This window comes from Phaenicophaeus curvirostris, chromosome Z (assembly GCF_032191515.1).
Source record: "Phaenicophaeus curvirostris isolate KB17595 chromosome Z, BPBGC_Pcur_1.0, whole genome shotgun sequence".
Taxonomy (NCBI): domain Eukaryota; kingdom Metazoa; phylum Chordata; class Aves; order Cuculiformes; family Cuculidae; genus Phaenicophaeus; species Phaenicophaeus curvirostris.
In genome coordinates this window covers 22,865,545-22,878,065 of record NC_091431.1, presented here as the reverse complement: position 1 = coordinate 22,878,065, position 12,521 = coordinate 22,865,545, and the positions used below count along the sequence as shown (strand labels likewise).

The 12,521-nt window shown below is 36.9% G+C and overlaps 1 protein-coding gene across 1 annotated transcript in view; it reads right to left on the bottom strand.

Annotated features, from left to right (window-relative positions):
• Window positions 1–12,521, bottom strand: part of GAK (cyclin G associated kinase) — a 73,691-nt gene that overhangs the window by 43,632 nt on the left and 17,538 nt on the right. Inside the window, exons 4-10 of the mRNA XM_069880664.1 lie at window positions 10,675–10,789; window positions 10,116–10,258; window positions 7,015–7,140; window positions 5,782–5,871; window positions 4,062–4,197; window positions 3,371–3,483; window positions 2,669–2,780 (exon numbers count right to left, since the gene is read on the bottom strand). Coding sequence (XP_069736765.1) covers window positions 2,669–2,780; window positions 3,371–3,483; window positions 4,062–4,197; window positions 5,782–5,871; window positions 7,015–7,140; window positions 10,116–10,258; window positions 10,675–10,789 — 835 coding nt within the window. The remainder of the gene's footprint in view (window positions 1–2,668; window positions 2,781–3,370; window positions 3,484–4,061; window positions 4,198–5,781; window positions 5,872–7,014; window positions 7,141–10,115; window positions 10,259–10,674; window positions 10,790–12,521) is intronic.

The following is a 12,521-nucleotide window of genomic DNA, read 5'->3' as shown; positions in this document are numbered from 1 at the left end:
TGAATAAAAATAATGGTAGTTTAAGTCATATCCTGGAATAGGCTCCATACTAATGCAGGCTGCCTACAAAGCTGAAAATGAGTGCTCATACAGGTTACATATTACTGTAAGGCGCAGAGTTCTAAAATTCTCTTTAACTATAACCTATGCAAAAAGTGGTCCTACCTGTGGTCAGGAGATACTAGTAAACTACTTAACAAATTGTTCCATTAACTGCATTTAAGAGAAAACAAGGTAAAAAATTTCTGAACGTAAAGTTTTAATTTCATATTGCCAGTGCAGCAAAATACCATCTTTTAGTGTTACTCTCCTAAACTGCAGCGCATCTTTAGCAAATCTACTTAAGCACCCCCTGTAGAGACATTTTAAAGCAGGGCTTCAAAAGCAGCTGGCATAATTAAGTTACTTTTTAAGCACAACATTCCAGCAAAACTTCCTTATTTATATGCCTGCATACAACAAAGTACTCATTCTTGCTCAAAATAGCTGCCCAGAAAACCTTAGGATTATAATCCTATTAGGAAGATGGATTATTCCACAGAAATTGATATACACATAACATTACTGCAATAAATATCACGCAATTTCAGAAGTTTCCCTGGGACATTAATACACTTTGCCTTATTGGCAATTTCAGAATAAGTAATACCAATCAAGAAATATCAAGCTGAAAATAAAACCAAATACAGTATGAAATATTGTCTTGATTCTCTTCTAAACTAAACTTAAGCATTTCACATTCACATATTATATATAAAAACATGGGCGCAAAAATTGCCTTTTAGTAAGAAATTATATGCAAATAAGCCTACCAAGTTTCCCATTTTCTTTCCTATATTAAGTGCAAGTATTTTCGACTGAAGGAACCCTGGAATTATCTGTTTTTACAGATTGGGTAGATCAGTTTTAATTGTGTCAATCTGGAAACAAACAAGGCCCAACAAAAAAAACAAGACAGTGCCTGTGACTATTTATCTAACAAGACAATCAACTACAATGACCATCTGACCATCAGTTCCCTTCTGAGTTGACACACAGCAGCATACCATGCTGTAAACAAAGCAATTCTGCAGATTATTTTATGAAAGGCTGTTGAGGATCTCCATCATTTTTGCTGTTTTACTGACAAAAAATGTGTTCCTTTGAGCACCAACTTGGTCTTTGGGAAGAGGGAGCAGGTCTGGCAAATAGGGTGGGTGCTCAGCACAGTGACAGTGTTACTAGCTAAAAACTTCTTCACAGGCACAGCCCACATTGTGGGCTGGTACCTACGAACATTTTCCAGCCGAGGGTAAGGGAACATCTCTATTTGAACATGCATCCACTCACACACAGTGAAGCTACTGAGGTGAGTCTTGTCTCACAGTGATAGGTTAGAACAAGCCTCTGCCCTCCCAACTCTTGGCTCCTGAGTCATAGGGTTAGTCTCATTTTTTCATGTTGGACCTCATACTTTGTTTTACTGAATTTAGTACTGGTAGTCCAATTACTGTTTTTCCTCAGATGGCACCACAACTCCTCCTCACCATTAACGTCCTACGGTAACCACCTCCTGAAATCCTCCCTGCAAAACCGTTCCACGATTAGCTGGGCTCGAGGCAGAACCAACTATGGCTATTTCTGAAAGTACTGACTGGAGCCAGACAAAAAATTGAGTTTAGGCTGCTACTTTTCCCTTTAAGGTTGTCAGACATGAGCCTTTTGGAGATGCACTTCAAACTATCATGGGGATTGTCAAAAGCCTTTTTGCGGGGAGAGAGGAGGAGGAAGAGGCAGACCACAAATGCTTAGAGAAGTACTTCTTCCTTACAGGCTTTTTGCAGGCCAAAATAAATACAAATAAGGTTAGTGACTTCTTAGCATTAATGAACTCCTGTGGTCCATAGTCAAAATTCCTGCAATTGCTTCTGCATTTCCTTATTGGACTATCTCAACCATTAGACACTAACAAGCCTGTTTCAGATTGAAGTTATAACAAAAGCCACAGAATGTCTGCTATCTTTTTAAATTGTAACATACCTGATTTTAAGTAGTTCTTTTTGGAAAGCAAAGACATCGACCACTTTCTTACACCAAAGATGCAATACTGTGCACAGACTCAGGCTATTTTCTGATTTCCCTAACTTCTGCCACAAAGTAACGAGGTTCCACTTAATTTTCTCAGAACTGCTGTACGTTAGCAGTTTAAATTTAAATTCCTCTTAAACTCTCTTTAAATTAGATGCTTTCAAATACCATTGCCTCACCAAATAATAAAGTCTTAGGTTTTAAGTATTCCATTTTTATTCATTTGTCATAACCTGAAGACTACTTTTTCTACAATCATTGTCCTTACTTATTGCTTACTGTATGAATCAGTTATACGAAGTTGTAGTCTGTTTATTTCAACTCTCCCCCCTCTACAGGCCAATAACGTATTTTAGTTTCAATTACTTCACAGAGGAAAACAAATTTTGTCTTGGTTAGCAATGAATTTGAGAAATTCACATTTGCATGTATCAACATACAACCCAATCCTGCGAAATATAAAGCAAGTTTAGAAAGTGATGTAAATGCAAAATAACTAGTACTTATGCAAAACATTTAAAATCCTCAAATTAATTTTTTTTTCCACATGCAATACATGCAACTGGTTTTACATTGCAATGACATCTCTTTCTGCACTTACCTGCATTGTACATATTGTTGAGCTGTCCTGCAGGCTTGGAGCCCTGTGAAACGGAGGTCACAGATGCCCGAGGCTGAGCATTGTTTCCATAGCCTCCATTTTGTTCCAAGAGCTGAAAAGATTAATACTTACTATAAGTACTTTCTTGCCAATTTAGCCAACATGATACATTTCATAAATTACTTTTACTTGGTAAGAACAAGCAAGTCATCAGTTACCAATCCTCAGGAGAAAGCAAGGAATTTAAGATAAATCAACTGATTCATGTGTGATATTGTGCAAACCAAGCACTGAATAGAAGACACCTAAGTGGGTCTCAAATTAGCATAGGCAGAGCCCTTGTATACTAGATTTTTCCGTGCAAGTTAATCATGACTAATTCCAGTTTCTCAAACAGAGCACTTGTGTACCAAAGAATGATACAAAACAACGAGTTTTTCAACAAGCAGTAAGAACTATAATCAGTTTCCTTTAATCTCATGCGAGCTTTGTTCTTTAAACGGCATATTTTCAAAGATCCTACAAGTGATACAGATCGATTCAACTGAACTTCAAAACAAATTAGTGTGGAATTTTCAGAAAACTAACGAACAAGAGACCTGCTCTGACATCTGTTACTGAATTCACACTAACTGAGTAAGAGAGGAGAAAAGGCAGAGAAAAGAAACCTAATCAGTAATGCTCCTTATGACACATCTCTACCTCTGTGATGGGGGATTTAGGATTCACATTCCTAGCTGCTGCGATCTCCTGCAGTTGATTTACAAGTTCAGTGATTGACAACCTTTCCTCTGGATTCACCTTCAAAGTAGAGCCTGAAAAAGGAGATTCAGACAATGTAGCAAACTCTTTCAAGCTTTTCTCCAGCAGAGATTATTAAATGCTTCAGTACAGTCCAGTGCAATAAACAATCAAACATGTGAACAGAGTGGAACAACTGTTAAACTCACATACAAATATCATTCTTACAATAGGTATACCTGAAAAAACTCACCACTTTAGGGTTAAGAATATACTTTAGGATCTGTTAATTAATAACCTCAGAAGTAACTTTATATCTAATACTGTTAGGGTTATAGGCACATTTCTGTCAGTGTTAATTAGTTTCTAGTAATTATTAATTTTGGAATTGAATTTCTAAACCAAATCCCCCCAAAAAATCAAAACACTAGTTCAGATCTTGAGCAAGACAGGCAACAGCACTAATAAACCAAAAATTTCATTTAAAATTTCCAAGTTTTGACAATGGATTAAAATTTAATAAAACAAGAAGTTGTGGTAGTTAACCTTTTTTCACCATCATGTCAAAAAAATCTCATTATCAGTAATACAAGAATGTCAGGAATAAGACGCATCCATAGCAATACTAAATTAAATAACATTGTGAACTTACGAATGAGATCATGAAACACAGAATAGCAAGTGTCATTTTGTGGGATGATGTATTTCCCATTGACTATGCGAAGTTTAGCTCCATCTTCAAATGGATGTTGCCTAAAGCACAGCAAGTACAGGATACAGCCCAAAGCCTATACAGAGATAAAGGCAGAAATACTTTATAGAATCATGGAATCATTTAGGCTGGAAAATACACTTACGTAAACGGTTGAACTTCACCTTTTTCTTTCAGAAAAAAATGCAACTAAAGGTATTTGGGTTCAGCATTTATTTTCTGAAGATCACTAGACTTGGTTAGGAAATGTAAAGAAAGCAGTTGGCCAAGCCTGAGAACCTCTGATCTTACAGTTAGTATCTAATCACATTCCCACTGCGCAGTCTATGTAGTTGATAACTAAAGTTTCATCTGTGTTGCTGTTCTAAGCAAGGTGTTTCTATTTCTTTTCTACTTTTAAACTCACACAGTGACAAGCACACAAAGAGCAACCATGTGTGTTACCCTACCTGCTTCTTGGGAAAGCTGCTTATCCTAACCACAAACTACGAGATCAGTTATGCTTCCTGAGACAGGACATATTCTATCGCCAAATACTTCATGTGTTCTCATTGAGCCCAGAGTGTAAGGGAAAAAACAGAGAACGTGTTCCAACGAAAGCACGGTAAATGGAACAGAGCTTGCACAGACACAGCAGGAGACAAACACCATGTTAATACTAATGAATACAGAGTTATTCTAAACAAAAAAAAAAACCAACCCAGAACTGCCTTTTTCAGTGAGGCTTTTGTTAAATGCATTTCTAGCTTTGTGCTTAACTGGATGTAATCTTGACTCAGACTGCCAGTATTTAACACATGTGAAGTGACCAAATGGTCAGAAAAATATTTTTCTTGGTATTTCTTCACATGTTAGAAGAAAATCACCAACAGCTGTAGAAGCCGAATACATTTCTGCAATACCTTGTAACTACTTTAAAAAAACTGAATGAAGATCCAAGATTCCAAATAAAACCTTTTAAAGCACCAGTATTACGTTTTTCCAATTTGTCTTTTAACACATTGCCAATACTGATAACAGCTGAACAGCCTGACACCCACCTCTCTAAAATAAGGCAATAAACTAAGTCTCTAAGCATGAAATCACTGGGCAGTACCTCAGCACTGTTGCAGTATTACACAACTGAAAAAGGTACAACTGAGGATTTAATATTTATCTTTAATTCTGACCACAGATTTTTAGTGAATGTTGACCATTTACAAAGCATGGATGATCTCTGCATTGTCCCCATCCTTGCTACCTCTCAGTATTTCACCTAGACGCAATACCGAGACATAACAGTTTCAAACTCAGCAACAAGTTGCCCCAGGATTACATGTGTGGCAGAGCATGAAAGGAAGAATTTTAATCTAAGGACTATAAGTACTCTGGCTTTATGATGGCAAGCTCCAACTAGGCAACAGTTCTACTGAGTGTCTAAGAATTCCAGTGTGGCTTCTCACATGGAAGTCAGGCTAGATCTGTGAGGAAAATCTCAGAGTACACCTCATTCTTTTAAATATGAACTGTGTATCTAAATACTAAGTTTATTTTTACGTAAGAGTCTACTGTTATGTTTATTTCAGTGCTCTTATTTAATCGACAAATTAAGACTAAGAATGTAAGATCAGTTTCACTGTGACATAATCAACTATAAAACAGCAAGAGAAAAATTTCTTACCCAAATGTCCTGTTTTTCACCAATTGGAAAATTCGAATACAAGTCTATCATTTCTGGTGTCCTGTACATTGGTGTTGTATTCCTTGTGATCTGCAGAAGACAGAACTTCTTGAAACAGAAACTTGAACAATAAGATCAAATAGCATCTAACCAAGCAAACAGCTCTCCATATAGAATGGATAGCATTATCACTTCGAAATTAATTTCAGAAATACTTGTGAAGGCACAACCCATCAACTGGACCCTGCAATGTAAGGCCAGATAAAGACAGTATTCTCAATACATTATAACATTCAAGAGTTCTTCCAAACTGCTAAGATCAAAGTGAAATCACTGTTCTACATGAGGCAAAAAGGAATGGGGGCACAAAACCACAAAATCAACAATAAACCAAGAAGCAAATTAATGCTCCAGCATGTATTTCTCACTTGCTCATCACATATAATGACAATGTAGACCAACCCAAGGAGTTATATTCCCAAGGATCCACAAAAAGACCTTTTCAACCACGTTTTTGCATAGACTTTAGAAGACAGTGATACATCATCATTTTGTCTTCTCCAGAAACCAACAGATAGCTCTTCATGGACGCTGGATTCCAAAACTCCAGGAGAAGTTTACAGAAACAGGTAACATCGTAAGTCACACACATGAATTTTAAGTGTCACTGTATTTCTCTTATCCTTAAAAATCTGAGTTAGCTGATGTATTACATTCCATTTACAAGCATTACTCTCAACTCTAAACTAAGACCAAATGCACTTAGCAAAAACACACTGCATGCTTAGCACTGTCACTGTAGTCCTAGAGGCACTGTGATACTGCCTATTCAAATTCTATAAGTAGACTTGACATTTCCTTATATATCACTCAACAAAACAGATGAGAAGGTGTTAATCACTTCGGCATAACCGATTTTTGACTTCCTGTTAAAAGTGCCACTAGAAAAGCTCTAGCTATCTCTTCTATTTTTGCACCGGATTGTAGAATGGACACTGCTCAAGTTGAGGCAGTATCTGTACACGCAGCTACAGAACATATATTATATGACTATAACCGCAGACAGTGTTTGAACTCTGGCAACCCAAATAAAAAACTCAAAGTTTTTGCAACAACACTACAATTGAAACAATTTTGAGTTCTGTTGGAAGTCCAAGTCAATATCAGATTAAGAGTAACAGCTAAATGAATCTCCTTTTGATATTAAGATTAATCACATTAAAAGAGTCTCACCTCTTCTTCAACCAGTGCTCTTTTCTGCGCAGACCAGTTGTAGTCAGGATAATAAGCTATAGTTGTAGCACTACCGAAGTCACAAAGTTTAATTGTCCCTTGGTTACTAATAAGCAAGTTTTCCACCTTCAAAAAGAGGGAGAATTATAAATCAAAGACAGAATTTATCTGCACACTAACACACATGCTTTTAAACATAATTCGGTTTTTTATATATAGAAAATTCATCACACTAGCCCAGAACGTGCCTTATGTGAGCACAAAGATTTCAGACAGTAGTGTAGATGTATATGGTAGCGATACAGCCAGTTTTTAAAAGGAGGCACTCAAAAACACTACAAGCAGGAAATGTTCAAGAGCAGGAAGTAAACTCTACGAAAAAACATCATTTCACTAGGGCCCAAGAAGAGGCCAGTTTTTCAGAGGACCGCTTGCAGAAGGAGTACCTAGGAGTCCCAATGCTTTTGCAGATAAAACTGACTGCTGTTAGCTTAATTGCATTGGAAGAGGTTAAGATGGCTATAGGCACAAAACAGGAAGCAGAGAAGCAGGCTCCAGGGGGACACAGAAAAAGGTAACTATGGCCCTGCGCAGAGGTAGAAACCAGCTATTTGAGGACTACACGCTGCCTAAACAGCTCATTCTCATTTTTCTACTTCATAAAATCCAACCTTCCTGGATTACGAAGTGAAACAGGGAAGAAATTTAAGGGGAAAAGTGCATACTGGGACAAAGTACTGTGGTGTTATAACCAAAAAAGGGCTGAGAAAGAATATTCCTACATCTGAAGTCAGGAAAAGGGGTAAAAGTTCAGATTAGTAACATTACAATACCACATTTCAGAAAACTAAGTTTGTCTTCTCTTTCCCTTTGAAATCACATCATCTCTAGACTTCTTTCTTGAAAACCTCACCTTTCACAACACCCTACCAGCCTCCCTTACACATGCCCCTTCCAACTACTTCCGCCATAAGCCTAATTTTGACTAACCATCAGGAAGACATAAGTAGTTACAGTATTGATCTCAATGAGCAATCTGAATTCACTTCTGCTAGATAATCTTTGCTTATTTCCATGTACAGTAAGAAGGCTAGTATTCAACATCAAATTAAATTTCTACACTAAAAATGGTCACAGTGAGGCCAGAGATCAAGGTTCCATGAACGTATGTTCTGGGTTTTCTGCTGTTGTAAAGGCTGCTAATAATGTAAAACATTCCAGCTGATTATTCAGATTTTAACAAGCTCTATGACCTTTGTTATGTAGACTAGCTGTGCACCGCATAGCAAATCCTGAAGAGATCAAATTCAGCCAGCTGATATATCAGAGGAACATTGATATTATACAAATCACCCTCTAACAAGCTTAGAATTTTTGCAACTCTAACTAGAATGGTTCTTACAGTGTTGTACGCACATTTTAGTGCAAACTTTGTCCAAAGAGATTCAAGAACAAAGAATACACTACACTGATAAAGCAACAGAACAATACCACATGGGCACAAGGTAAGCCACCTCTATGAAGGTGAATCTGTTTTTAAGCTGCACTGTAAGATTTCATGAATCATTATACTTTTAATCAAAAGAATTGAGAAAAAACTACTAGGGCACCACTCTACACGCACTCCACCTACACACTCCTCCCCCAAAACTACACTAACATCTCAGATTTGATTTGAAGTTGGCTCAAAACCTTGACCTACAGTACTTATGCTGTTGACAGCCTTCTAGAAAGGGAAGCAGAGCTTGAATTCTGTTTGGGTCCTGATTCTAGTGAGGTCTCTGCCTGTTGCAGCACAACTATCATTTAATCTTCTTTGCAGCCCCTGTAACATGAAAACAAGGTCAAATTCCTGCCTTTTTCCATATTTTATCTCTGCCACGAACTTAGATTACTTGACAAGAAAAAAGACCTTGAATCACAGCATCACTTCAACTTGTCTGGCTATGTAGGAAATCTTGTATTTATTTAGAAATATTTTTTACCACATTTTCAGAGAAGAGATGAACCTTTTCTACAGCTTTTCTAGGGGCTAATGTATAGCAACTTCAGTGAAGAACAAAACATGTCATTCTAGAAAGTATATTAAGGGGCCACACTAGCATATATCAAAGCTTTCAACAACAGTGTCAAAAACATTTAGCATAAATTTATTTATAAAAGTGGTTTATTTTTTCTTTCTCCAAAGTAATCAAGAATACTCTTAGTGAGGAGGAACAAATTTTCCTTTTTTATATTTAGCTTATGTTCACATCAAGCAGGAAGAATGTATGAAATTCAGACACTATTTCAGGAATAAGAATCTCTCCTTATTTTGTTTACGCTTACGAAGACCACCTCCTTCCATTAGATTAAAATATATTTGTACTGCACAGCACAATTTCACTGATCAGGACTCCATTCAAGGCATAGCGTACATGTCACAGCAAACCTGTGCCTTCAAAATACAAAACTCATACACAGAAGTTGCCCTTTCAAAACTCCACTGTTTCTAAGGGGACAACACTTTCTACAGCAAAACCCTGTAGCATCCTGGCAAAGGCTAACAGAATAATAAAATAAGGAATAAAATCAATTATGGATTATTCCTACCAAATTTTAAAATTCAAGTTAAAAACAAGCCCTGAAATGCAATGCAAGTTGCTCTAAAACAAAACTTACTACACACTCTCAAAGGCTATGTAGTCTTTCACAGAAAATCCAACATTACCTTCTCTTCTTCAAAGCTTTATCTATTTAGAAAACCTGCTCACTCCAAAACTGCAACTGCAGTCATAACTGGTTATTTTACCAAATGCAAACCACATAAAGACTAATTTAATCATCAAACCATGATTTAGTACTTCTCTGTCAGCTAGTGCAAATAGAGTGTCAAATAGAGTGTAAGTAGAATTAACACCACAAGGACATGGAAAAGTTCTTGTTTGAAGAGACGTAAGTATTTCAGTGATGACCCCCAGCAGCCATGGCAAGGCAATACATGCAAGCACTACGCTCAAGAGCATCCACTGTATTTGGTCAACAGCCTTAACAGAGATTGAGTCTGACAGGCTCCTCTGCTGTTTAAAAAACTCAGTCTTCATTTAAACACTATAACACACCTTTAAATCTCTATGGATAATCGGAGGCTTCTGTTTATGCATATGCTGCACTGCTCTGCAGGTCTGATAAAAGATCTTCAAAACTGTGTCACAGGAGATGGGTCCTTTGGATTCTACTTTCTTTAAAAAATCCATCAGCTGCCCTGCGGGGAATCAGAGGAATTCACATAAGCACACATAGAATACCATAGATTCTGAAAGCTTGTCATGAACAGACAAAAGCTTTTCTCATCAAGTAAGATTTACAGTCAAGTTGTAACATTAGATAGATATTCTGCCATTGGCAAATCCACACTGACTGCAGTGATGAAGGAAGTGGTGTTCTAAGGAACTATTCCTCCTTTCTTCCTCTGATCAGTAAAGGACTTAATGATTTTCCCATATTTAATATGAGGCTGAAGTGCAGGCTCAAATACACAATCATTCTCCTATAAAAGAAGAGGCTGAACTCTACCTCCACTGAGCTATGTTACCTTGAAGAGGCTTTCTAAGCTGTAAAACAACCGGCACAAACAGCTGTCAGAAGCAATGTGTACTGCTAGGAAAAGAAAAAGTTTACCTTTACACAGCTCTGTAAGCAAAAGAAACTCTCCCTGTCCTGTGTCTGATTCTTCTTTTCCTATAGATGCAGCAGAGCAGAACTGGACAATGTTGGGATGACCTGAAAGTTTTTTCTGGAAATAGTATGTTCAAGGAAGATGACAGCCAAGTTTGACATTATCATATACAGCAGTACAGATATCTCATTTGAAATGTTAGCTTAAAACCACAGAGAACATTTCAGTGGCTGTTAAAATTCTAAGCAGAATAGAGAAATCCCTGTCTTAGCTGGAAAAAAACAGACTTCACAGGAAGCCACTGAAGGTAATATAATAAACAGTCAAAACAAAACATTAAAAAAATCCTTGTGGTTAAGGCTCTGAGAAAACTGGATTTCATAACAACTCCAGTTACTACTTCCTGTCTTTTAACAAGGACTGCAAGGCTTTAGCACAGGTACCAGAGAGCCTTTTAAGCAGAGAGCCGCTTCTCTAGCTTGATGATTAAGAAAGGTCTATTGTATCAACACCAGCCTTTCCAAAGCAAATATTAAGTGTGTTATGTTTTATATTAAAGTGATTAAATAAAGTTTGAAACAAATAAAAGTTCTAAAAGATTCAGGAATTTATGCTACCATCATTAGTAATAATTCTTTATACTAAAACCTTTGTCATGTTTCACTTCAATTTCAAAAATTCAACGTATCGTTTTTTAAAGTACATTAAGAGAAGTAAAATGTAAGTCATCTCAACTCCTGCCACTGCAAGTTACATTGCACTATGCCTGTCTGTTGAGACTCATGCCTATGAGAAAACACACACAGTACTTACAGGACGCATTCATCAGTCTGAAAAGATAACACCAAAGACATAAGAAGTACAACAAATCTAGAAAGAAGAGCAAGTTGGATCCACCAAACTAGAATGAACCCAAATCTATTTTATATGTTTATATTTTATATCTTATGCATCTCTTCACAACATTTTACTTGGACCTGCAGGAATTATTTTCATTTCACAGCTATAGCTTGGCAAGTCAGCAACATTAATACTCATTTGTGTTGTGCATATGCTTTAATTAGCCTGAGCTGTGAAAAAACACATCCAAAAAAACATTCATTTTTTCATTCCTGGTAGGTTGTATCCAGAGTAGCTAGATATGTATAGTGCTATGGCAGCCCACTCTTTGCAAGTGTTCTTGCAAAGTCTGTTTAGTGTCAGATTTTGCCAAACACTTCAGTAATTGTAAAAAGAAATAAATATTTGAGTAGCTTAATTTAGGATCACTAGTTTTGCCTTGTAACTCAAAATGAAGCTGAGTAAGGAGTGATAAACAAAACAGTATACCACAGCTACTCACTGACTCTTCAAACAAACTGCGGGTCTTAAGAGCAGATGCTGGAAAGCAAATACTGAGTTCACTAAAGCCAAGTACAGAAAACACTCTGAAATTATATTGTACCCTACATTTTAATATCACTGAAGATAAAAAGGACAGCAACAACACTGAGAAACACTTTCTGCTTCTTGTTCCTGATGCATGTACTCTACTGAAACTCCTCTCCTAATATTCAGTATTACTCCTAAAAGCCAGATGCATCTGAGGCAGAAATTAAGATACATTCAGAGTCATCCTCAAAAAGGCAGTAAAACCAGTGCATGTGAAGGAAGTCTACTTAAAATTGAAATGTACTTCAATCCATCACCTGAATAGTCAAAAAGTCTCAAAGGACTGCAAGAAAGCCCAAACAATAACTCTACTTCTTCCTCGATGTACATGACAAAGTCTACACGAGTTACAAAAGTTATCTGCACACACTGAATTCCTACAGTGTTTGAAGAACTGAACTTGCTGGATGCTGGTGCC